Here is a 26,818-nt window from a genome sequence, read left to right as displayed (position 1 = left end):
TGCCCTGGGGTCTATTCCTTTTGACTCAGCATTTCGAACATTCTTTCTTGTTTAATTCAGACAAACATACCTTGTTTACCACATATATTCCTTTTAAATGATGATACTTCTTTGAATTTATCATTTTACAAGAAGAGAGTACTGTTCGCAGGTTTAACTGCAGCAAAGAAAATGTTGGTAAAAAGATGGAAACCACCACATGTTCTAAATGTGTATCTGTGGAAATTGTCATTCTATGAAGTTCTGTCATTAGAAATCTCCAGTGCCCGTGCTCAAAAGGCAAAGACAGAAGCGATACAGAATCTGGAATCAGCATCTGAGAGAGTCAAAGCATTGTTCTGAGGCTATACTTTATACTTTATAAAAAAAAGAAAAAGAGGAGAGAGGAGGGAAGAAGAAGGGGAAGGAAGGAAGAGAGAGGGGGGAGGGAGGGGGGGAAGGGGGGAGGGGAGGGAGGAGATGACACTTACTTGGCTTGAGTTTAATGCCATATTCTCTGAGGAATTTCAACACTTTTCGCACGTCGTCCACATGACTGTCAAAGGTTTTACTGAAAACCAGTGTGTCATCCAGGTAAGGGATGCAGATGTTATCCCGCAGCCCTTCCAAACATTCCTCCATACAACGTTGGAAGGCGGCAGGGGCATTCATGAGGTCAAAAGGAATGCGTATCCACTCATAAAGTCCCCAGGGAGTAAAAAAAGCTGTCATTGCTCTGCATTCTTCAGACATAAATCCCTGGTGTAAGAGGGGAAAACCAGGAATTACCACCTAAACTGTCCATGATATCCTGGACCCATGGGATAGGCTGGCGGTCAGGATGGGTCTCTCTGTTCAGGTCTCTGTAGTCAATACACAACCGGAGTGTGTCATCTTTTTTTCTAACGCACACAACAGGTGAAGAATATGAAGAGTTTGATTTCTTTACCCAGCCCTGTGCTATTAGGTCGTGGAGGTAACACTTCATCGCCTGGTACAGTGGCCTAGGCACTGACATGTATGTGCGTTTGACTGGTTCAGGGTCTTTGAAAGAGATGGTCATTTGTAATCTTCCAATACAGCCAATATCATTGTCTGATCTTGAGAAGGAATGACACTCTTCTCTAAGCATTTGCCTAACTACCTGTCCCTGATCTGCATCCAGGTGGCTCAAATCTACAGGTGGATCCCACTGTTCTTTAGCATTACATGGGGTCTGTGTACTGGTGTGATTCACTGTAGCTGTCTTGAAGCTTTTTCAAAGATCTGGGCAGGCAACACTGTCATAATCGTTTGTACGGTGCCAATTAAAGTGTGCCCTAACAAAACAATGTCATGGTCAGTTGGATTAGAGGCGTCAATTGTGATGACTGGAAATACACCTTTTCTGACTCTGACTAATGTGTCATAGAACTCGAGACCATCTGGCCACTGGGGGTTCAGGTCTGACTGAAAGAACATAGTCATGTCTTCTTTAAAGGGATAGGCAGCTACACGACACTCAATCTGAACACTAGTGTGTTTTGGTATGGTAACCGTCTCTTTCTTTGTTTTTACTGCATACTCGTCTATCTGTTCTGCATTTACAGCCTGTATAAAAGCTCTCACCTTGGTTTTTTTGAGACTTGGGAAAGCCTTTCTCACAGCACTGAACTGTTTAGTCTTCTCAGTCTTTGCCAGGATGTGTTCAATAACATTGAAACCGATGATGGGGTGGGACAGGTGACATCCTTTCATCACCAGCACTGGAATGATTGTCACCAGTAGACTGAGGCTTGGTACCGAAATGAGAAAGTGACTGTTTTATGGACTGATGTGTTGTGGACTGGCATCGTTAAAATAACTTTGTACATGGACAGATGCTGATTGGGACTTGAACTCATTCATTGAGGAAGCATGGGGACTGTTGAGACTGTGGGGGGTGGTGTGTACTCTTCTTTGTCCACAGCTGACCTGAATGAGCCTAAAGATTAGGACTGGTTGCTGATTGGTCGGCCGCAGGACAGGCCTTCTAGGGGGCCGTGGCGATTGGCGGAGTGGGGGGTGTGCCAGGGGGCTCACCTGAGGAGAAAAGAGCAACAACGGGGGAGACGCGAGGATTTTCGGTTTTCGTGCAGGCCAGCGGAGACGACGGGGACGAGGAGTCGAGAGCCCAAAGGAAGCCATCCACTGCTCGGTACAGGCGGCAGGGTGTGAGGGACCGCTGTTTCGCCTGTTTGGAGGAGAGTAGGACCGAGGACGGACGCCAACTAGCCGGAGGCGATCGTGGCGAGGCCTGAAAGACCCTTTTTTTCAACGCTCGCTATTTCATGGGTGAAGGGAAGTTGAAACGTCAACCTTCGTGGCGTGTGTGAGTGAAGCCCCATTAATAAAGAATTCATTGCTGATTCTCCCTTCTGTTTGTCCCTGGCAGCCGTCAGCCTCGGGACGCCTTGGAGGAGCATCTGGTCGGCCTGCTGGTGGAGTGTGGAAACGCTGCGCCACCACGGACAGCCGTGTTGTCGCCCTGCCGTTCGGGACCCTGCCGGTAGTCCCCCAGGGCGGTGAGAGCCAGTATTGTTTAGATTCTCTCGGTCGTGGCTCCCGACCGAGAGTGGACATTTAACTTTCTTATCCCGCTGTGCAGCCAGCAGCCGCTATCCCTGCACCTCGTCATGACAATGTTTATATCATAGGTAATTAGTGCCACCTCTTGCTAAATTCCACCCTCACTTGTAACTGTCTATACTCTCCTCTAGTGGCCAGGGGGTGCCATAAGAGTGTTGCACTGGGTATTGTTGGCTGTGAAAAAGGGGGTGTCCCACCCCCTTGTGTGGGTTTATAAGATTGATAATCGTGTGCAGTGATTAATTTGAAGGAAGTGGTTGCTGTGAAATGTCCTCTCTTCAATGAGTGTGTGTAGTGGAAAAGTGTGGGTTAATGTCTTGTAGTGTCTGTTCCTGAGCTACTCCTCTAGCACCCTTAGCCAGGAGGAAAGGGGAGAGTTGGGATATAACATTAGAGTGGCTATAGTAAACTTACCTGTCTTGTTATTGGTCGAGAGTTGTGGGGGGAGGTGGCTGGGCAGGTGGGATTGTGTAACTATTTTTAATGCATTGAAATATTAATAAAGCTGTTATATTTTTCGTACCTGACCTCGCCTACTGTCTGTGTGTGTGATTTGGGGGATCTAGAACCTGATTTTGAGTGTTCGTGAAGTTAGAGGTTCGTGACATGATCAGTTCTTTCCTTTGGACAGTTTTAGAGGCTAGTTGGAAAGTTGTCTCAATCCATCCCAGGTAAGGCATTTCAGTTCCATTTGCTGCAGTCAACGTCAGATCATCATGTGAGTAAAGGATTTCTGAAACGTTTCAGAAATTGTTCGGTAAATATTCCCTTTTCTATCCTTCATCAATGATTGACACCTGAGAGCCTGTGTCCCATAAAACTTGAAGTTGGGTGCTCACCACTCTTCAGACCTACCACACTGCATGCAAAGAAGGGTGCGTATACCACAGATACTCCCCGCAGATCCTCCCACTGCCTGACAACCAAACAAAAGAAAATACAATATTAGTATTGGTTAACAAATGGTTATCAGCTGACAGAAAAAACAACAGTCCCAGCAACAATACAAGACAATGGACAGCTTATGATGAGCTGGTTTACATCCACAGCAATTCAAAAACTATTAGGAAACTTCAACCAGGCCGCATGGCACATCAGACCAGGCAAAGCAGCAGTCTGGCACTAAATCTGAAAAAAGGGAAAACACAGCCATTAAATTGACTGGCAAACATGCCTCCGAGGGAATAACCCTCCTACGTTACCATACCAGTCGAGATTACCTTCTCAGTCTGGGGCCCTGTCAGACACTGGCACCGGTGGAGCTGACTGGCTCTATACTGTGACTCAGGGAAAAGGCTGACTCATGTCCTAAGGAATTAAATTGGACACATCACTAATAATTGCTGTAGTCTGATGAGATTAAACACCGGGTTGTCAGCAGCCTACCGCTCAAGCATGGGCCTACAGCGCATTCAAACTGGACCAAGAGGAAATGGCTGCACCATGGTTCTGTAAGGATACTGGTCAAAATCCCCCAAAATACCAAATAAAGTTCTCCTTCTGCACAATTCTCTTACCTGCACAGACAAGACAGTCCCACCACACATCTACCAGGCCTCAAACAAAGAGGTGCTAATGTCCTGTCCTTATAAAGAGGGGGAGCTTTCTCTAGCCCTACCTACAAGGAGCAGTGCTCCTAATTCAGGTGCCAGCCCTCACCCTCATGAACTGTGTGTGTGTGTGTGTGTGTGTGTGTGTGTGTGTGTGTGTGTGTGTGTGTGTGTGTGTGTGTGTGTGTGTGTGTGTGTGTGTGTGTGTGTGTGTGTGTCTCTAAGGTGCCTGCCCTCACATAAATAAAGAAATGATAAATAAAAAAGTAAAAGGAGACGACATCACAAAAAGGCGAGTCTATAAAAGTGGGTTTTAAGAAGTGATTTAAAAGAAGTTGCTGATTCTGCAAGCCTTATCTCCTCGGGTAGGTTGTTCCAAAGTCGAAGGGCTGTGATAGAAAAAGCTTGGTCGCCTTCAGATTTAAGCCTCGGCTTTGGAACCGCCAGGAGGCCCCCACCCGAAGATCTAAGGCTGCGAACTGGCTCATATGGGGTCAACATTTCAGTTATGTAGCTTAGAGCCAGACCAAGGTGAGCTTTAAAAGTGATCAGTAAAATCTTAAAATCAATTCTAAAACGAACAGGGAGCCAGTGAAGCTAAGACTGGGGTGATGTGATGTCGTCTGTTAAAACCAGTGGGAAGCCTAGCTGCTGCGTTCTGAACCAGTTGGAGGCGAGAGAGGGACTTGTGATGTATGCCGGAAAGGAGGGAGTTACAGTAGTCTAGTCTTGAGAAGATGAATGCATGGATAACTTTTTCCAAGTCAGAATGTGAAAGTATAGGTTTGAATTTGGAGATGGTTCTGAGTTGGAGGTAGCAGGACTGGACAACTGTTTTAATCTGTTTGTCGAAGGTGAGATCTGAATCAAATATGACTCCCAAGTTTCTAGCAGCAGTTTTAATGTTAGTGGAGAGTGGACCAAGGCTATTTGCAATGAGGCTGGTGTCTGTGTTTGGGGGACTGAATGAGAAGATTTCTGATTTTGACTTGTTAAGTTGAAGAAAGTTTTGTGCCATCCGACAGTTAATATCATTGAGGCAGTCTAAGACAGCAGCTAGGCTTCTTGGGTCATGCGGTCTCAGCAGAAGGTATATCTGTGTGTCGTCTGCATAGCAATGGAAAGAGATGTTGTGTTGTTGAATGACGTGGCCTAGTGGAAGCATGTAAATAGAAAATAAAATTGGACCTAAAACTGAACCTTGCGGTACACCACAGGTAATCTGAGCTGTAGATGATGTATGATTACCTATGGTGACCGCGAAGGTTCTCTCTAAAAGGTAAGAATAAAACCAACTAAGCGCAGTGTCCTTGATGCCAACCCAGGTTTTGAGGCAGTCAATTAAAATGGCGTGATCTACAGTGTCGAACGCTGCACTGAGGTCTAAAAGAATTAAAATTGCATTTTCCCCTCTGTCGACTGTTAAAAGCAGGTCATTGGTAACCTTAAGGAGGGCAGTTTCTGTACTATGTAATGCTCTAAAACCCGATTGAAACTCCTCAAAGATGTCATTATGACACATAAATGCTAAATGCTGAGTTGAAACCACCTTTTCTAAAACTTTGGATAAAAACTGGAGTCTAGAAATTGTCCTAAAATTACTAAGAACAGACGGATCAAGGTTTGTTTTCTTTAAAAGAGGTTGGACCACAGCATGTTTAAAACTGGAAGGAAAAATGCCATTTTCCAGAGAGCTGTCAATAATCAATAAAATACTAGGCCCAACTATGTCAGTGACGTCTTTTAGAAATTTTGTTGGAATAATATCAAGACTGCACGTAGTTGATTTCATCTTGGTCATGATTTCAGATAAAAGAGGCTTAAAAATAGGTGTAAAATTACTATAATGTGTGTGGACGTCCCTACTGACATGTCAGATGCGGTCTGGAGGAGTTATTTTCTGCTTGATATCATTGACCTTATTGATAAAAAAGTCTAAAAACATCTCACATGTGTCATCTGAGGCGTCACTAAAATGGCTGGTGGAGGGAGTAATGATGGAGTCTATGACCTGGAATAAAATTTGGGGGTTCGATTGATTGGATGAAATGAGATTTGAGAAGAAGGAAGTTCTTGCGTCTTTAACTGCTTTTTGATAAGTCTTCATAGATTCTTTCCAGATTTCATAAAAAATGTGCAGTCCTGTTTTCTTCCATTTTCGCTCTTTTCTCCTACATTCTCTCTTTAAATCCTGGGTGAGATCGTTTAGCCAGGGCTGTGGAGAATTCTTTGCTTTCTTATTTTTGTTATGGGCAACAGAGTCCTGGACAGTCTGGGAGGTGTGATTAAAAAGAGAGCAAGCTCTTCAGTGTTAAAATTTGGATGAAAGCATTTAAAAAAGCAGAATTAAAAAGCTCAGAAAATTTGCTAGCAGACATGGAATAGCGCGTTCAATAGCTACCTGAGATAAAACCACACCGAATAAAATTCCTTTGTGATCAGACACACAGATATCCTTTGTCTCAAAGTTTCCTGGGCTGAGACCGCAGTATAAAACCAAATCAAGAGTGTGACCCTTTGAGTGTGTTGGACCTTGGACTCCCTGAGTGAGGTTAAAAGATTCAAGTTTCATAAAATCTGTGACAAGAGATTGGGTAGGGCAGCAGACATGTATGTTAAAATCACCTAGAATAAGAATCTTGTCATATTTTGACATAAAATGGGATACAATTTCAGCAAACTCTTGGATAAAAACACTGTTTGGTTTTGGAGGTCTGTAGATTATTAAAATTAATACTGGGACTTGAGGGCTGCTGTCTCCCTGGGATAACCATGTCTCTGTGATAATAAAAAAGTCTAGGACATTCAAAGTAATAAAATCATGACATAAAAAGGTTTTGTTGTTTAGGGATCTGATATTTAAAAGACCAAAATGTACAGGTTTACAGACAGGTGTAGTGGGTAACGGAGGTCGTGAGGGGATATGGATTAGATTGTTCTGATTTGCAGCGGAGGGTTGTGATATTGAGCGCGCTGCTGTGGGTCTACGGTAGGAGATGACGGTAGATATACAAGAAGGGGAACCAGTTCTGGGAGGTGGGAAGACAGTAGTAGGTGACAGTGACTTAACAGATCCTACCGTTCAAGGTTCAAGGTTTTTTATCCGTGTCCCCATAGGGCAATTATTGTTGCGGCAAGTAGAAAACAACACAGATACAAGACACACAATTAAAAAGTCTGGGGGAGGGGGGGGGGTAAAATACAGTGTGCTTGAAACAACAACAGTGGCACGACTAAAAAAGAGCCCATAAAGGGAAAGTGCAATCAGTGCGTATCCTCCGTCTCTGCCATCATCATCACATCGGAACAAGAAACAAGAACAAAGAACAGAACCACAGAATGTCAATCGTTCAATGAATCAATCAGGTACGACTCCTACCCTGTTCAGAATTCAAGAGGGAAATGGCTGTAGGGATAAAGGAGTGCTTGTACCTGTTACTTTTTATACGAGGAAGTCTGATTCGGGAGCCAGAAGGCAAAAGCTGGAACTCAGAGTGTAAGGGATGGGAGCTATCGGAAAGAATGGCATTAGCCTTCCTGGTTATCTGCCTATTGAACAGATCTGTAAGTGTGTACTGTGTACTGTACCCAAAATCTTACTGCTTGTTTTTATCACTCTGCTAAGTGCATTTTTTGACTTGATGTTAAGGTTGCCGAACCAGCAGAGGAGAGAAAAGGTCAGCACAGATTCCAGATATGATTTGTAAAATAAAATCATCAGGGACTTATCAGTCTGAAACTTGGAAAGTTTCCTCAGACAGAACAGTCGTTGCTGGCCTTTCTTTTGCAGGTTATCTGAGTGGCAGGTAAAGTTTAACTTACTATCCAGAAGAGTCCCAAGATATTTGTAAGTTTCGACAATGTCTACTGTCTGGCCTTTGATGATGGTTTTTTGGTTGGTGTTTTGGGGCTTGAGTCTAAAATCAATGCACATGTCCTTAGTTTTCTGTACATTAAGTTGCAGAAAAGCATTATCACACCACTCCACGAATTCATTGACAATAGGACCATGGGAATATTCATCATCATGAAGCAGGCTGACTATTACAGAATCATCAGCAAATTTTAACATGAACCTGTTGTCATGCCGACTGTGGCAGTCGTTAGTGTACAGAATATAGAGGAGAGGGGAGAGGACGCAGCCCTGGGGAGACCCAGTGGATGATGTCATCTCCCCCCACATGCATCCGTTCACCCTCGCCCTCTGTGTTCTGACAGTTAAGAAATCAAGAATCCAGCCTACAGTATTAAAATCTAAATGAAAGTTGTTCAGAAGTTTGTCAATCAAGATGTGAGGCTGAATCGTGTTAAAAGCAGATGAGAAATCTGCAAATAGCAGCTTGACATGGTTTTTGTTACCTTCAAGGTGTTTAAAAACCCAATTTAATAAGGTGGCGGTGGCGTCCTCAACACCGTGACCGGCCCTGTAGGCAAACTGTAGGGGGTCGAGTAGGTGTTCAGTCTTATTAAGGAGGTCTCTCTTTACCAATTTTTCAAGGGACTTCATAACAAGAGAAGTCAGTGCCACAGGTCTAAAATCATTAAAAACTTTGGGGTGGTTGGTTTTAGCCACAGGTATCACCGTGGACTGCTTCCAGCACCTTGGCTTTCTGTTGGTTAAAAGAAAGCTGGAAGATATAATAAAAGATGGGTGCTAATTGTTCTGCACATGAGGAGAGCAGTCGACCACTTATGTTGTCAGGACCCGGGCTTTTTCCAACTTTTGAATATTTGAAAGAATTGGCTACAGAGAGAACATCAAAAGGAAGGTGACCAGAACAGGATAGTTTGTTTTTCAAATTTAAAATCTCATTACTAAAATCAAAGCAATCAAACCTAAGATAAAACTTGTTGAACTCATTTGCTAAATGGTTGTCAGAATTAAAACCAGCAAGAGCCACCTTTTTGTTGCTCTTGGTCTCAGAACCAACAATGGTTTTTAAACCGTTCCAAACTGGGCCCAACCTGTTGTTGGCAAGTTCTCTTTCCAGTTTCTCCTTGTAATTCAATTTTGCCTTTTTTATTTCATTCTTAATCTCCCTTTTAAGCAGGTTCAGTTCTGTAAGGTTTCCTTCTCGGAATGCCTTTCTTTTCTTGTTTAGCAGTTTCTTCAAAGGTTTGGATACCCAGAGATTGCTATTAGGAAATATTTTGACTGACTTTTTTGGAATCACACAGTCTTCACAAAAAGTCACATAGCTGCTAACAACATCGGTCAGCTCGTCAATGTCACTGCATGATTCCTTCAGTTATGTCAAAGCAACCCTGCAAGCTCAGTTTGGAATCATCGGTCCAGTTGAGAATCTGTTTAGTGATGATTTTACCTCTCCTGAGGACAGAGCGATAAGCTGGCACGAGCTGCACACAGTTGCGATCAGCCCCGCCCAGTGGAGGAAGGGGGAGGGACTTAAATGCTCCTTTGACAGAACCATAACACAGGTCGAGTGTCTTGTTATGCCTGGTAGGGCAGGTGACGTATTGATAAAAGTTTTTGTGAGTTCTCTTTAGTGAACAGTGGTTGATGTCACCAAGTACAAACACAGGAGCATCGGGAGATAGAGACCGCAGCTTCTGGGTCACTTTAGGATAGACTCCGAGGCTTCCTCCTCGTTGGCTCTCGGGTGGATATACACAACGGTGACAAATATCTGCGGGAATTCCCGGGGCAGGTAGTGGGGGCGCAGGGACACGGACAACAGTTCAATGTGTCTAGTGCACAGTTTTTCTCTGACCAGGACGGTTTTGCACCAACGCTCATTAACATACAGGCACACACCCCCGCCCTGTGATTTGCCAGTGACACCGGCATCCCGGTCTAGGCGGACCGGCTCGCCAAATCCGTCAATGGACATTTCCGCATTGGAGTCTCTATCCGAAAGCCAAGTTTCAGTAAACGCCAGTAAACATGCGTTTCTGAATTCATGCTGAAATCGGACATGGGCTTGGAGTTCATCAAATTTGTTACGGAGAGACTGTGCGTTAGCGAGGATGATTGACGGTAGAGGAATGCGAGAGAGCGACTGTCTCCGCAGACGTTGGAGTAAACCACCACGTCTGCCCCGCTTCCTTGTTTTGTGTGGCGGAGCATTAAAGTCTTTCTGATCACCATCCTTATGATCAGAAAGGGAGTCCAGGCTCGGAAAGATTAGATCCGGGGGAGGAGCTGACGAGGGGTTGCTCCACTGCAGAAGAAACTCTCTGCTATAGTACTGAGTCCGAGCCGGCTGATCAGCTGACAGCTGGAGGCCAGAGGAAAGACAGAACGCCAGCCACAGTAGGAGAAAACACGCTGCAAACTCCATTGTGCATTAACAGACACACAATTTCAGTCAAGTTTTAGTCCAGGGCCATATCCACCTTGTTGATCAGGTCGGATCCACTGTATTAAAAGCCAGGATCACTGAAGAAAAACACTTAAAACACACGCACAGACACGGACACAGGAGTACTTGCTGCCGGTCGCTGCACGAGCATGCGCCCTCGCCGTGCCGCCATGTCAGTCTCTCAGAGCGGAGTCCATGTTTTCTGACAACATCTGGGATCCCCCCGTTTTGGGTGGAGGCCATCGCGCTTCAGGAGGATGGGCCTCGCCCAGAACAGGTCGAAGTTGTTGATGAAGGGGATCCCAGTGGCGGCACAGTAGTCTTTCAGCCAGGTGTGGAGTGAAAACAGTCTAGACCATCGTTCTATTCCTCTGTTGTGGGTGGGGATGGGGCCTGAGATGATGATCTTGTTACCAGTGTCCAGTAGTGAGATGAGAAGCAATTGAAAGTCCTGTTTTAAAACCTCTGATTGTCCAGCTCTGATGTCATTTGTTCCAATGTGGATGATGATGGTGCTGATGTTGGAGTACTTTGTTAGGATGGTGGGGAGTCTGTGCTTAATGTCCAGGATGCGGGCACTGGGAAAGCAGAGGGTCTTGGAGGGTCCGGATGAGGGGTGGAGGCGAATTTCATGAACTTTGGAGCTGCCGATGACCAGGGTGCAGGTTGTTGAGTCCACAGGAGAGGGGAGGGGGGCAGGGGGGTCAGAGGATCTGGGAGGAGAGGGCTGAAATGGGAAGGGGGAGGTCGAGGTTTTGAAGGTCCAGGGAGCCTGAGGGCTTGGGGTTGGTGGGGATGGGGCGCAGGGGTGAGAGTTGGGGGGTGGGCAGGGTGAGAACAGTCCTCATTTGGGGTCAGGGAAAGAAAGCGGTTTGACAGCTGGAGGGGGGGATGATGATGTGATGACTGCCCTTCTAACCTTCCTCCCTGGCGCCGAGGTACCTGCTTCCAGGGGAGTCGTGGGGGTGGAGTTGATGGGACTAGGACAGGTTGGTGAGCAGGTGAGATGTGGGGGAGCAGCTGTGATAGCAGGGGGGTCTGGGGGAGCACCATGTGTGGTGTTGGTGGCGGGTGGATCCTGAAGAGGGAGGGTAACTGCTAAAAGTCCAGGGTGGAGAGGTCCGAGTCCAGGGGAACCAACTAAAACAGTACTATTAAAATTGTCTTGCAGTATGGATTGTTCCTTTAAAATAGCATTTTGCTCCGTTAGCAGTTTAATTTGTCCTTTTAATTCAATGAGGAGATCCTGAAGGTGGTTGATTTTAGTGCATTTTGAGCAGATAAAAGCATTATCAGTAAAATCCTCCTCGGGAATCACTAAAAACATCTCGCACAGATCGCACTTCATTACTTTGGGGTTGTCCCTCTCCGGACCAGCCGGAGAGCTGTCCAGCGTCATGGTTTAAAAAAACAGTAAGAGTCCGTCGGTAAAAGCGGTGAGTAAAAGAGTTTTAAAACAGATGGATAAAATGATAAAACAACAGCGAGAACTAGTGTGGTGCAGCCGGCAGGGCACCGCCCGCCCCTGCTCACTTACCTGTCCAGAGCGGATTGCCCCCGGCACTTACACCACCGGCTGGGCCGAGATGACGGTTGGGCCGCCTCACCGAGCCGGCACCCAATTATCGTTTAGACCAATTGCAAGTGGAGGGTCACAGCTGGACTAGGTTGTAAAAGGGGAGGGCAGCTAGAGGGGGCAACCGATGGCCAGGCAGTAAACACAGGACAGGGTTCCTCAGACCGCACACACAAACAGCTGTATTCCAACTGTGTTCCGACTTCCGACATAGTGACGTAGTGCGTAGAGATGCCAGCAGGTGTCTTGGCCCTCAATAACTTTTAGAAGTGGCTAACTTAGCTGTTGATAAATAGTAACTTATTACCTAGCTGTAACGTAACGTAGCTGTGACATGCTAATGACGTTACGCTAGCTTGGCTGTGGACATTGTAATGACTTACAAGATTTACGTTAGTTTCAACGTGCATTGTAATAACTTTACCTGTGAATCCAACATCGTTACTCCCCATTCAAAGGTGGCGCTGTATTTGGTTTCTGCCGGCTTGTTGCTCTTGCTGCGTGTTGCGGGAGGGGGTGTGTCGCGGGAGGCTCCGAGGGGAGGGATTAAGGAGCACAGAGGGGAGGGGTGTGTGTGTATGGGGGGATGCTTTTTTCAAATATATAACCATAGCTTTAACTTACTGCACAAATAATAATGAAAATAAACCACTACAAATGTAACTTTTGTATTCAAAGTCTTCAAAGCTTGTAAGTATTATCAGAAAACTGTAACGTTACCAAAACTTTGAAAAGTAAAAGCACAACAGTTTTTTATATTAAACAGTATATATAGCCTATTTCTTAATATTATTGCATGTGGCATTTTACACCTAAAATGTTTAAAGTGAAAGCGGTTTTAACTACTATAATCATTATTTCACTCTATTTTATTTCATTTAATTTTTTGCATTGTGCTGAGCAACACAAACTGGGTATAGATAAAAATGTAGCAACACCTGAATAACATTTGCTAACATCAACCAGCAAGTAACTCTCTTTCTCCCTCTCTCATGTCATGTTCCATACTTACTTAACCTAAATACCTCAATTAAATCACTACATCAACTTTTGAATACATTCGGACAATTTTCTGGCTATAAAACTAATGACAGTAAAAGTACTTTATTATTACTAAACAAAGAAGAAAGAGAGCATCTGACAATTCATACAGTTCGCTTTAACTTCAGATGGATTCACTTATTTAGGAATTAAAATAACCTGACATTGAAAACATTATATCAGCCAATTACGATCCCTTGGTGAAAGAAGTAATAGAAATGTTAGATAGATGGAGCCCTTTGCCTATTTCTATGGTAGAGCACATCAACATTATCAAAATGTTGATTTTACCCAAATTTGTTTCAGTCAATCCCACTTCCCCTGCCAGTGTCCTTTTTCTCTACACTAAGAAAAAGCTTTACCCGCTTTATATGGAACAATAAACGCCCTAGACTTCGTCTCAGTTTACTTTATTTGCCGTATGATCTGGGAGGGCTTAAACTACCCAATATGAAACTTTATTACTGGGTAGCTCAACTTCGGCAGCCATGTTTTATTTTCACCCTGAAGAGGTTCCAGTCTGGCCTGAAATAGAGAAACATAAAACAACACTTCCACTACATTTATATCTCTACTCATCATGAGCAAAGCAACTTAAGAAAAACACACTTAACCCTTTTCTTAGAAATACAATAACTATCTCGTATGAGGCCCATGCCCTGATGAATCAAACTATTACTTCATCATATTATACTCCCATTTGGGGCAGTGCTGATTTCAAACCAGGGAGGCAGGATATGGGTTTCAAACACTGGATGGATCTTGGGCTCAAAAAAGTAGGAGATTTGTTCAGTGAAGGCACTCTGATGTCACTCCAACAACTGCAAAAATGTAATCCCCAGAAAACATGTTTTTAAATGCCTACAAATTAGGAGCTTCATATATTCGCAAATTAAAACAACTGTGCAACTTTCTGACATTGAACAGTATGCAGTAAATCATTTACATGACAGGAGACGATTGTCCATATTTTATAACATGCTCTCAACAGGTTTAAAAGAAAACTCAGGCTCTTATTTATCTGCCTGGAAGAATGACTTTCAGTTAGACATCACGGTTGAAGAGTGGGAGAAGGTATGCCTCTTGGCTCAAACTCAAACCATAAACACTAGATGCAGATTGTTACAATATAAATGGATGTTTAGGACATACATTACACCTGTCAAACTGCACTATTTCAACCCCAATATTCCCGACAGTTGTATTAAATGTAGTAAAGGAACTGGCACCTTATTTCACTGTATGTGGGAGGGTCAAAAGCTCCAAATATACTGGAGAGAAGTTCTTGACCTGATTTCTAAATTGACAGACATTGCTGTTCCTATAAAGGCTGAACTGTGTCTACTGCATATATACCCTGAAGATTGCCACATAAATGCAAAGAAAAGAACTAATCAATTTTTGTCTTTTACAAGCCAAATGAGTAATAGCTTTAAGATGGAATGATTGTGAGAGACCAAACTCTAGATTAGATTAGATTAGATTAGATTAGATTAGATTAGATTAGATTCAACTTTATTGTCATTGTGCACAGTACAGAGACAACGAAATGAGAACGAGAAGGTCAGACTGAGACTTCACGCCACCACAGGATGATTTCCTTACCCGGTGACACTGTACCTTTAACCTGAAGGAGTCTTGGATGCCGTTGTGACCAACACCTTCAGCTTCAGCAAGAAGATGGCTGTACTGTTCCGCGATGAGCCTGTGACTGACCGTTTTTGCAAAGGGGACTCATAGCATCAGCCACTATGTTCTTGGTGCCAGGTATGTGTTTCAGGTCAAATGTATAAGGGGCAAGCTTTGACACCCAGCGCTGCTCACACGCATCAAGCTTGGGTTTTGTCATTATATAGGTGAGGGGATTGTTATCAGTCCATACAGTGAAAGAATGGCCTTTTAACCAATGGCTAAACTTCTCGCACACACTCCATTTTAGAGCCAAAAACTCGAGCCTGTGTTTCTTTTGAGAACTGCTCAGAGTTTTGCTCGCGAATGCAATGGGGCGTGCCTTTTCCTCACCTGATGACAGCACTGCCCCCAGTCCATCCAGTGAAGCGTCGACAGAGAGAATCAGAGGCTGAGAGAAATCTGGGCTGTGTCCAAATTCAGGGGCTGCAGCCTTCAAGGATGCGGCCTTTGTGGCCCACGAAGGACGGGTCCTTCGGAGAGACCTTGAAGGCCGCGTCCACCGTTGTTAAATGGGACGGTCTAGCCTTCGGAGTATTTCCTGGTTGCATCACCAGGTGTTCATGCATTAAAGTCTATTTTGGTTCAAATCTATCAAACGTCTACATTTATTTGTGTGTGTACAATGTGTCAAATCTGAATTGAATTATCAACATTACAAAATAAACATTAACCCATTGGTGAATAACAACTATATTTACCATAGCATTACCAGCGTCACGTATTTTAACTGAAAGTTAACATCTGGAGGTTTTATAGTCCCTTGAAGTTTAACATATATGCCGTTGGATGTTCAAATGACTAAAAACCGAGTATAAACCCATTACTTAAATTTGAATGTCATGTCTGCGCCACTTGATGTCGCCATTTTCTCTTGCTTCCTCTTCTGTTTCGGGACTGAGCAGCGGTGCGCAAAGGATCTTGGGATATAGCAGGCCGCGAAGGATAGTAGCGGTGCGTCCTCCAAAAAGAGGGAAGTGCAGGCTGCATTTGTGGACTGCATATGAAGGAGCCTTCGAATTTGGACAGCCTTTGCACGGCGTTGTGACGTAATTGGCCTTCAAATGCGCCCTTCGAGGGCTGCAGCCCCTGAATTTGGACGCAGCCCTGTGTGCACAAGGACCACACAGTCTAGCAGACACTCTTTCAGACTACACAGGGCTACATCACATTCATCCGTCTAATCACAGGGTCTGAGCCTCCTGTCAGAACCGGCGTTGGAGTTTGACTTGACCTTCCCAGGAGGAGGGGGGGATAGGGCTCTTCCAGTGGAGCAATATGCGACGTCTGGCTATAAGAGAAGCGAATGCGACCAGATCTTTCTGGTCCCTGTTAAAGTTCAAATTGCCCCCTGCAGGAGACACACCAAAAATAGCGATCAGTGGACAGGGAGAAACTGGGAGACCGAGAACCTTGGAAAGGGTGTCGAAAAAAGGCTGTCCAATAGGTGGCAAGTTTCGGGCAGATAAAAAAAGTGTGTGTGTGATTTGCAGGGGTGTGTAGACATCTAGTACAAGAGTCTGTTGTGTCCGAAAACATTCTACTCAGTTTGGCCTTAGTGTAGTGAATCCTGTGTACTACTTTGAACTGAGTCAAGCACATACAGGCACACGCGCAGGAAGAGTTAATTCTACGTAGAACTTCACTCCACAGATCTTCCCCTATTTCAACCCCAAGTTCCCTTTCCCATGTATATTTCAGACCCGGAAGTGAGGATGTTTGAGATGAACCCAGAATACTGTAAATAGAAGAAATGTTATTAAGAGAATCTGGGGGGGTCATAACAGTCTCTAAGATGTTTTTTATTGGCAAATTAGGAAAGGATGAAAAGTGGGAGTTGGCAAAGGTGGGGAGCTGAAAAAATCTAAACAGACCAAAATTGGTGAGATTATAAGTGGTGGTGAAACTCCCCAGAGACCCAAATATTCCATCAAAGTATAAGTCCCTGAAGGCAACTAATCCCTTCTCCTTTCACTTGGTGAAGGTTACATCCAGAGTGGGTGGTGTAAACAAATGATTGTTACAAATGGGCATAAGAGCCGAGGGAGATTTCAACTCGAAATGTTGGCGGAATTGATTCCAGATCTTTAGTGAAGAGAGGACTACAGGGTTATTGGTGATTTGAGAGTACTGTGTTGGAAGGGGTGCAAAAAGTAATGCGGGGAGAGAGGATTTAGTGCAGGAGTTTGCCTCCATGCTACACCAAATGTTCTCAGGAGAGTGATACCACAGTTTTAACATTTGGAAGTTTGCGGCCCAGTAATAAAATAGGAAGTTGGATAGTGCAAAACCGCCGTCTTGTTTAGGTCTTTGGAGAGTCGACTTTGAGATCCTATGAGTCTTGTCTGACCAGAAAAAAGATAAAATTATTGTATCTAACGATTTGAAAAAAGACAGGGGGAGGGTCCGAAAGAAAAAAAGGAGGCGTGGTAGAATGTTCATTTTGACTGACTCAATCCTACTCACAAGCGAAAGGGGTATGTTCCATCTTTTAAGGTCAATTTTAATCCTTTCAAGCTATTTCCCATAGTTCTCCTTATACAATGAGCTGGAAATATGGGAGATGGAAACACCAAGGTATTTGAAACCGTTTTGAGAAACGTGGAATGGAAACACATCAGAGGGGATGGATTTAGCCAGGCCATTGACAGGGTAGCACACACTCTTCGGAATATTCAGTTTATATCCCGAGAATTCTCCAAACACCTTAAGCAGATGTAAGATGTTATTAAGGCAGCCTGCTGGGTCCTGAACAAATAAAAGTAAGTCGTCTGCGTATAGTGCCACCTTATGCTCAATCCCTCCTCTGGGGATGCCAGCGAACAGTGTGGAACTTCTCAGAGCAATGGACAGGGGTTCTATAACTAGTGCAAACAGTAAAGGTGAAAGAGGGCAGCCCTGGCGTGTGCCGCGTGTGAGGGTGAATGGTGGAGAAATGTCATTATTGGTTTTTACACTAGCTAGTGGGGCAGAATATAAAAGCCGTACCCAGGAAATAAATTTAGAACCGAAGCCAAAACGCTGTAAAACTAAGAATAAATATGGCCACTCGACACGGTCGAATGCCTTTTCGGCATCCAACGATATTATTATCTCAGGCAGCTGAGAGGTAGAGGGCGCTAGAACCATGTTCAGGAGCCTACGTACACTAGATGACAGCTGATGACCTGATACAAATCCGGTTTGGTCTTCTGAAATGACACTGGGAAGACACGGATCGAGCCGACCTGCCAACACTTTTGCCAGAATTTTAACATCATTATTCAATAAACTGACAGGCCTATAGCTGCTACACAAATTAGGATCTTTGTCCTTCTTTGGGATTACAGAGATTAGGGCCTGGTTTAAAGTGGGTGGCAAAACTCCTTGTTCTAATGAATGATTAAAAACATCTAAAAGTAAAGGAGCCAGTTAAGTAATAAACTTCTTGTAAAAGCAAACAGGGAAGCCATCTGGGCCTGGGGCTTTGTTGCTCTGCATCTTATGGATGCAGGAGGCAATTTCATCCATGGACAATAGCATCTCTAAACGTTGTGATGTAGATTCTGTTATGGTAGGGATGTTCAAATGGTAAAAGAAAGAGTCCATGACAGATGGGTCAGAAGGGGGTTGTGATTTGTATAGGTCAGAGTAATAGGAGGAAAACGCCAAATTAATTACACTAGGATCAGTAGTCAAATTATGTGATGAATCATATGTTTGTGTTATCAGGTGTGAAGATGTTTGGTGTTTTAGCTGTGAGGCTAGAAGGTGGCTCGATCTGTCCCCATGTTCATAATATGTGGCTCTTGTCCGCTGAAGTTGATATTCTGGCTCACCTGTTGTTAATAAGTCAAATTCAACTTGTAACTGTAAGCGCTTTATAGCCAGGTCTGGACTAGATGAGATTGCCTGTTGCCTATCTACAGCTATAAGGGCATCTAGAAGCTGTTGTTGCTTCATTCTCCTGTTTTTAGATAAGTAATCGTTAAATGAAATAATACGTCCACGGATAAAGGCTTTAAATGTTTCCCATAGAAGAGAAGGAGAGACCCGATCGCATCGATTGGTTTCTAAAAAAGAGTTAATGTTATTTGAAACATAATCGTAAAACTCTGTGTTGGCCAACAGACTCGGGTTAAGTTTCCATCCCCCCTGATGTCTAAGTGGACGTGGGAGAAGATTGAGATCAAGTATATGTGGGGCATGGTCTGAAATTACGATGGCTGTGTATTCTGATGATTTAAGGGAGGGTAAAAGAGCCTTGTCAATGAAAAAGAAATCTATACGGGAATATACTTGATGGACAGCGGAAAAATAGGAAAAATCTTTTGCCGTAGGGTGAAGAAAGCGCCACGGGTCGACACAACCTAAGTATGACATGCGGTCTGAAAGAGTTTTTGCCATGGCAGAAGGGGTGAGTGCTATAGATTGGGAGCGGTCGTAGCGCGGGTTGACCACGCAGTTGTGATCGCCACCCAGAATTAAATGATGGGTGTCCAAATTTGGGAGACGAGAGATCAATGACGCGACAAAACTAGGGCTATCAGAGTTAGGAGCATAGATGTTACACAGTACAACAGGTGTATCATGAAGCCTACCTGAGACTATTATATACCGACCTCCGGGATCCGACAGAATTTGGTCTGGAGTAAATCTAAGCCGTTTATGCATTATGCGGAGCCTAACGTGGTCGGCTGTGCGGAGGTGTGTCTCCTGTAAAAAGGCAATGTCAGCAGAAAGATTTTAAAGATGTGAAAGCACCTTTTCACGCTTAAAGGATAAGTACCGTTTTTTACAACCTGGACCTTTTTTCTAGCAAAAGATATGGTCATTTACTCACCCAGATAACTTTGGTGTCATTCGGCGTCGTTCGGACGAAATTAGATCCAGTGTAGCGGCGATATATCCATATAATGGGAGAGACGGGGCAGCGACACACAGCCTCTATATAACGCATTATCTGCCACGAAACTAGTTAATTTCACTAATATTTTGTTATGAAATGCTAGCGCTATTAGCCTCTGAGTCCGGGCTCGTCCGTTATCAACATCCGGGGTCAAACTAGCAGTAGCAGCTACAGGTAAACAAGGCGCGCTGTCGCGGGTGCGCGCGCAGCTCAGAGACGACATCTTCCAGGTCAGAGGTAGTAGATCAGCCTACAGACCCCGGATGTTGACAATAGACGAGCCCGGACTCAGAGGCTAATAGCGCTAGCATTTCATAACAAAATATTGATGAAATGAACTAGTTTCGTGGCAGATAATGTGTTATATAGAGGCTGTGTGTCGATGCCCCGTTACTCCCATTATATGGATATATCGCCGCTACACTGGATCTAATTTCGTCCGAACGACGCCGAATGACACCAAAGTTATCTGGGTGAGTAAATGACCATATATTTTGCCAGAAATAAGGTCCAGGTTGTAAAAAACGGTACTTATCCTTTAACCTGTCCCCCCAGGCCTCGAACATTCCAGGTCACAATCCTAACAGGTAGATCAGAGACCACCACAGTAGGTGTTGATAGAATATACAATCATTAAAAAAATATATATAATGAATAAAGTGGAGCCTGGCACAGAAACGGAATACCTTAGTTGTAAAATTTCTAAATCAAAGAAAGTATAGATATTTGGGCTAAAAGAAAAATTAAATGAATAAATACAAAAATAATAATCTAGCTATGCATGGCACATGGCTAGCCGACTCATTAAGGCTCCTCAATGTAAGATAATTGAAATTTTAAAGCTATAAGCCTATTTACAAAATAGTGTGTGTGTGTGTGTGTGTGCGTGCGTGTGTGTGAGAGAGAGAGAACTGGGGTGTGTGTGTGTGTGTGTGTGTGTGTGTGCGTGCGTGCGTGTGAGAGAGAACTGGGGTGTGTGTGTGTGTGTGTGTGTGTGTGTGTGTGTGTGCGCGTGTGTGTGAAAGAGAGAGAGAACTGGGGTGGGTGTGTGTGTGTGTGTGTGTGTGTGTGTGTGTGTGTGTGCGTGCGTGTGTGTGTGAGAGAGAGAGAACTGGGGTGTGTGTGTGTGTGTGTGTGTGTGCGTGCTTGTGTGAGAGAGAGAGAGAACTGGGGTGTGTGTGTGTGAGAGAGAGAGAGAGAGAGAGAGAGAGAGAGAGAGAGAGAACTGGGGTGTGTGTGAGTGCGAGCTGAGGGGGGGAGCAATAGAATATTATAATAATTGCATTGCAATAAAAATAAATGTTTGGTAGGCTGTACACATCTGTAATTAACATGTAGCTGGTGCTTTTCTTGCAAAGGTATATGCTCCTAGCCTGTACATAACTGATGATGACAATGTGGCGATATTCCCGGGATCGGCTGGACATTTCAGCTGCTTGGACCTAAGACCTCCTGGCTACTATGAGGTTCATGGGGATGATATTGGTCTACCAGTTGCCGAGCAGAGTCATCTATCGTCAGGCCAGAACCGTTTCCAGTTCCACCGTACAGCACAGCCCACTGCTGCTCTAGGGTCACCTGCTCAGGCCATAGCTCCTGCTCCCCCCCGAGCAAGCATGAGTAACACCTTCCAAAGTTACAACCCAGTTTCATCAGTTCACAGCTCCTACAATTGACTAGCAAGCTACAGATGAATAAATCAACATAATTGTATTTGTTTTTGTAATGTAGACTATGTGTTTGAGATGGAATTAATTGATTCGACTTGATGTAAACCACTCCCACGACAATCTTTCTAGGTCTGTTTTCATTGCTGAGCTCAGCCAGGGGAAACTGAAGCCTACTCGTATGGTTGTACTCAGACTGTTTGAGTTTGAAGCCACAACCACAGGTATCCTTGCAAAAATACATGATGTCCTGCAGAGTGATGAACCGCTCATCCTGACTGATGCCCAGGGAAATGAGATCGTGGACTCCGCTACTTCAATACTGTGCTCTCTTTGTCTCATAATTTTTTGACCCACAAAGTATTCTGTTTAGCTGCAAATGTGTTTACATTATATCTGCTAAATGATTTGTCTTCCTCTCTTGCTAGGCTCCAAGTATTGGAAGCAAAATGCAAAAAAGTTTCTTGCTGTCCCAGAGCAGATCTTCCACGAGTTCCAGCATGGAACAAAGGGAAAGAAACTGAGGTAAAAAAAATTGAGTTACTGCCTATTAATATTTGTCTTTCATTCTGTTTTTAATACCATCTCTCTTAGAAAAAAGGTTATCTGAACACAACTGGTGAATATTGTATAATGTTTCTGTCGTTTTTGTCCCTCCTTGTAGTCTTAAAGATGTGGACTCCACAAGTCTTCAGGAGGTCCATGATAAAATAGAAGAAGTGGTCTTGGCTCCTCAAGGACTGAGTGAAGTCACCACAGTCATGAAGGACCTGTCAGCACATGCCAGCAGCACCAGCGGCGCTATGCTGGTTCTGACCAACACCATGATAACACACATGAAGGAGGCCTTTGGTTGTATTGTGTGCAAAGGTCTGTAACATAATTTGTTGATTGATCTACATTAAAGTCTACCTTTAAGCAGGATCAAATTGAATGTCCAAGTGAATCAAACATTAATTCACTTTTGCATGTTAAAGTTAAACTGTCCCTTGCCAAGCTTTTAAACATTTGTAATATGTAGATAAAGAGAAGATAATATATTGAACTCTAATCTTGCATGTGTATTGTCCTTTTTATTTTCTTCATCAAACAGGGCTAATGGAAGAACCTGTGATTGCCGTATGCTGCAAAAGCTTTGTTGGCTGCAAAAGCTGCGTTGACCAGTGGATGCTGACATCCAACCAGTGCCTCAAATGCAGGGCAGATGAGTTCTCTTTCAATGCACACAGGCTGACCAGTCTTGACAATATTCTCTCTCCATACTGGGTGGTGTAATTAAGATGGATTAGCCCCTTAAGTGTGATTGTATCACATTCTGTGATTTAAGCCTGATTACCTCTGTTACAGTACATCTGGCTAATTGCCTTGTTCAAAGTCAGTTTGAATTTTGCACTTGTTCAACAGCTGTAGAGGATATAGCATACTTTTAGTATTTCATGTTGCACTTTAAAAAAATATGTTCAATTGGTGGAGAACATAGTTCAATGTTTAACATTGGTATTGTTGATTATGTTTGATTTTAGTTGCAATTCAACAAAGTTACAAAGTAAAAAAGTAAGCAACAAAATATACAGTATATCCAGAACAAACTTGTCTTTATTTGACATTTTCATGCATATTGTTGTGTAATGTTTATCAGATACAGCAATGCATCCTGAAAAGGTGCAAAATTATAGTTTACTACATAGTCTAATAAAACTGAAATATCAGGGTACCCCTCAGCAAATCGTTCTTCTGCTGATATTTTGTCCTCCTCATTTGAGAAGGGGTCAGTTCCAAAACAGGAGACTCTAGTAAGTGAAGAGCCAACATCCTGCTGGTACATGTCTGCTGCTTGGGAGGCATGTGGCAACAAATCATCTCCTAGTTTTTTTGGACATCCACCTGCTGCCAAATGATTGGGTGTTCCTTTGCCTGTGAAGCAAAGCACAATGTCAGCTATTGTTTGAGTTCACTGTCAACTTTAAAATAAAGAAAAATTTGACAAAAAAGGACTGGATTGTAATGTGTTACATGTTTTTTTTTTTTTTTTTTAATGTAACTCACCTGGGATTCTATGTGCATTCCATGCAAGTACAGCTCTTGTTATGCCAATCTTGCACAGCTCAGCAGTAAGGTTAGATGTACAGTATCTGGTGACGTTGTTGTCCATGTTGAGGACTTCCTGATCCTGCAGCTGCATGAGGGCCTCCTTCAATGGGTAATTTACCCGGTTGTTGATCTCTACCCACATTCGCTCTACCGTATGATTCTGTAGACAAGAAAAGGGTAGATTTTTTTTTTTAGGTGGATAATGTAAAACCAACACTCAATTTAAAAAAAATCCCCACTCAATTTAGTCTGCAAAATCAACATGGTGAGAGGATATAAATTAACAGACAATATGAAGAGGGTTGATTGGGAGTCCAAGGAGGAGGACCATTGATGTGTAGGGGTACCTACAAGCATCCCTACTCAAGGGTGCATCTGATTAAGGTTCAGTGATATTTTCTGTTAGCTATATATTCCAACAACAATCACTGCTAGAGTTTATTTTTACATAACATCCGAGTAACATCTCCAAAGCATAGTCTCATTTCAGGCATAAACAAGGCACATTTTGTACATTAAGGAAGCCGTTGTGTCTGTGGTTAGACAGCATCTCCTGCATGTAGAGGGACAAGCAGAATTTCCGGCCATGGTCCACCCTGACCTGGTCCCACATCCCATATTCAAGAACTGCTGATCTATAAAATAATGAAACATGACTCAATCAAATGTTGACTCATCAAATGTTAAGTCTGCAATATAGGATAGATCAAGAATATTGCAATCTATGAGTGCATTGTGTCCACAATCACATGAAATGAAATAAATTGTGCAACAGAAGCCTGCAGATGACTCTACATGTAATTTATTTTTTCTCAAATTTGTAGTGGAACTGTGTGAGGCTTCAGGCTATGTCCCTATTGTATTTTCTAGCTAATAAATCACATCTAGAGTCATCTGTAGGCTTCTGGTGGGAAAAAAATGAAAAAAAATAAATTATATATATATATATATATATTTTTGACAGGCATGGTTGCGTGGGCAACGACCTTACTGCTGTACCCATCTATTGCCAGAACCTGTGTTACTCCGAACATGACCAACTTTTCGTTCTGGTCGATGTGGACTTTGTGTCCCATGTATTCTGCACGGTAGGGGACAGGGTTAAGGTTACGTGCGCCCTTTGGGAGAAAAAAGCAAGTAAAAGTCAGCTAGTAAAATACATTATACCATATACCACAACATTAAAGGCTCGCAAAAGATACTTACACGTTTGCGCATTTCGTGATAGGGGCGATGAGTTGCTCTCAAAGTCTTCCCCCCCCGGCGTTCACCAGCAACCACTCCCATTGCAGACAGGTACCCGGTCATCATCTTTCGGCCATATGTTGACCCTGTCTGATGAATCAACATAAGCCGTGAAATGTAACCTAGTCAACATGAAATATGAAATATAAAACGGATGGGGGTGTGTAATGATGATAATGCTGCCTAGAATACTGAATGGGTAAAAAAGAAAAGTGACTAGCTCAGTGTAGCCAAATGTAGAGGAGTAAGAGTACATTCTTCTTCACAAGTATACTAAGTAAGTAAAAAGTATGGAGATGATGTAAAACTACTCGTACAATTTATCAGTAAATGTAACAGAGTAAATGTGACTTGTCAAAGAAAACCAAAATAACCTACCTGATTTATTGCCCTGCTGATCGCAACCTCCAATTGTGTGTCCGATACATGCCCCCTCCTGGAAATATTGTGATGTGCACAAAATCTCCTGACACTCATTTCAGAACCTCCTTTCTGCACACCTAACTGTAATAAATTCGTGGAAATGTCCGTGTGCGAGAGATTTTGAGCTACCATTTCTCTTATTAAATGTCCATAGGGCTCGAGAGACACCATCTCATCCAGGCTTCAAACTCCTGCCAACCAAATCTGCTACTGTTTGGCTAAAGACCGCTAAAGATGCGCTAATCGTGGGAAAAAGGCTAAAATACTGCTTCCGGGGTCCGGGTATACTGCTTCCGGTTGACCTTGTAATAATACAGATGTAAAAAAATCCCCGCATTTTTGCATTTTGGATTAACATAGATTGGATTCTTTGTGTTTATCTGGGAATATAAAAATCCATAATAGGAAAACAACACAAAATCCAATTTTATGGCTGTATTTTAATAGAAAACGGCTCCTGTTTGGTCTTTTAAAACCTGCTACATATATTGAAAAATGAAAAATGCCTGTTTTTTTCGTTTATTCAATTTTCGTTTCAAAATTGGAAATAGAGTGAACGGAAGGTACACGGACCTAACAGGCTTAAACCGAAATTAGAATTGACTTATCTAAAGTAAGATAAGTGTATGTGTATCAATGCTCCGGATTGATGTAGGAAATGATATAAAACTATTGATCCTTAGAGTCGTTTTTTTTGACGACTCATGACCCAGAAACTGAAGATTTCATCAGGTGGCATTTCTTGGGGCTCAGTTTAACGTTATGGAGCCGTAGCCACTGGAAAACAACCTCCAGCCTCCTCAAAGCCTCCTCTTCAGTTGCTGCAAACACGAGTACATCATCAAGGTAGCACAACAGACTGCTGAAATTCAGATCTCCAAATATGCTGAGCATCATGTGCATAAATGAGGCAGGACTGTTACACAAACCCTGTGGCATCCTGTTGTACTCATACAATCCCATTGGGGTCGTGAATGCAGTGTATTTCTTGTCCTCCTCTGCCATCGGAATGTTATAAAATCCAGAGGTCAAATCCATTGTGCTGAAATAGGTGTTTCCACCCAAAGCAGCCAGACGGTCTGACTGGTGTGGTAGTGGGTGCACATCCTTGAGGGTCCTCACATTTAGCCACCTGAAGTCTGTTCAGAGTCTCAGATTGCCATCCTTTTTCCAGACGAGCACGAGGGGAGAGGCATAGTCACTCACTGACTTTCTTATTATCTCCTGTTCTTTAATTTCAGACAAAACCTGCCATAGTTTCTGGTAAAGGGCTGGTGGTACCTGCCAATAAGGGAGGCGGAATGGTCTGTCATCAGTGAGCCGGATGCGATGTGTGAAACCCTTTGCTTCACTGCAGTCCAGTGTATGTTTGGAGAAAATGTCATTGTATTTCTCAAGCAGTTCGACCAACCTCTCCTTCCCCGTTAGATCAGCGTGGCAGTGGTCAATATCAATGTCAGCGAGCCCAACCTTTTGTAGTTGCTTTAAGGTCTGTAGGCTGGTCATTATCATGTTTGTTCTCCTGCTTGGCTCTTTCAGGTTGGTTGGTGCCCTGAAAAACCTTAAAATCCTCCACGGCCAGACAGGGAGACACATCCGCTAACTTACTGTTTCGCTTCAAGGTGATGGGCTTGTCCGTCAGGTTAGTAACTTTCATGGGGATCCATCACCCCACAGTGGTGTGATGACACGGCCGACCATGATGTTACGAGGCATGGACTTGTAGGAGGTGGGCTCGA

The 26,818-nt window shown here is 43.5% G+C and overlaps 1 protein-coding gene across 1 annotated transcript; it reads left to right on the top strand.

The window, feature by feature from the left end:
- Positions 1-531: 531 nt before the first annotated feature.
- LOC311256223 (uncharacterized protein) lies at positions 532-23,305 on the top strand (the record flags this gene model as incomplete). Its single annotated transcript, XM_084351072.1, has 6 exons — positions 532-573; positions 2,097-2,155; positions 2,299-2,522; positions 21,749-21,845; positions 21,985-22,190; positions 22,414-23,305. The coding sequence occupies 6 exons, from the start codon at positions 532-534 to the stop codon at positions 22,593-22,595; spliced, it is 810 nt and encodes a 269-aa protein (XP_084207198.1). The 3' UTR covers positions 22,596-23,305.
- Between the last annotated feature and the right edge of the window lie 3,513 nt (positions 23,306-26,818).

Source organism: Pagrus pagrus (genome assembly GCF_965226575.1).
Source record: "Pagrus pagrus genome assembly, chromosome: 4".
NCBI classification, from domain to species: Eukaryota; Metazoa; Chordata; class Actinopteri; order Spariformes; family Sparidae; genus Pagrus; species Pagrus pagrus.
Note: the sequence above shows the minus strand (reverse complement) of the source record. Positions and strands in the feature narration are given on the sequence as shown.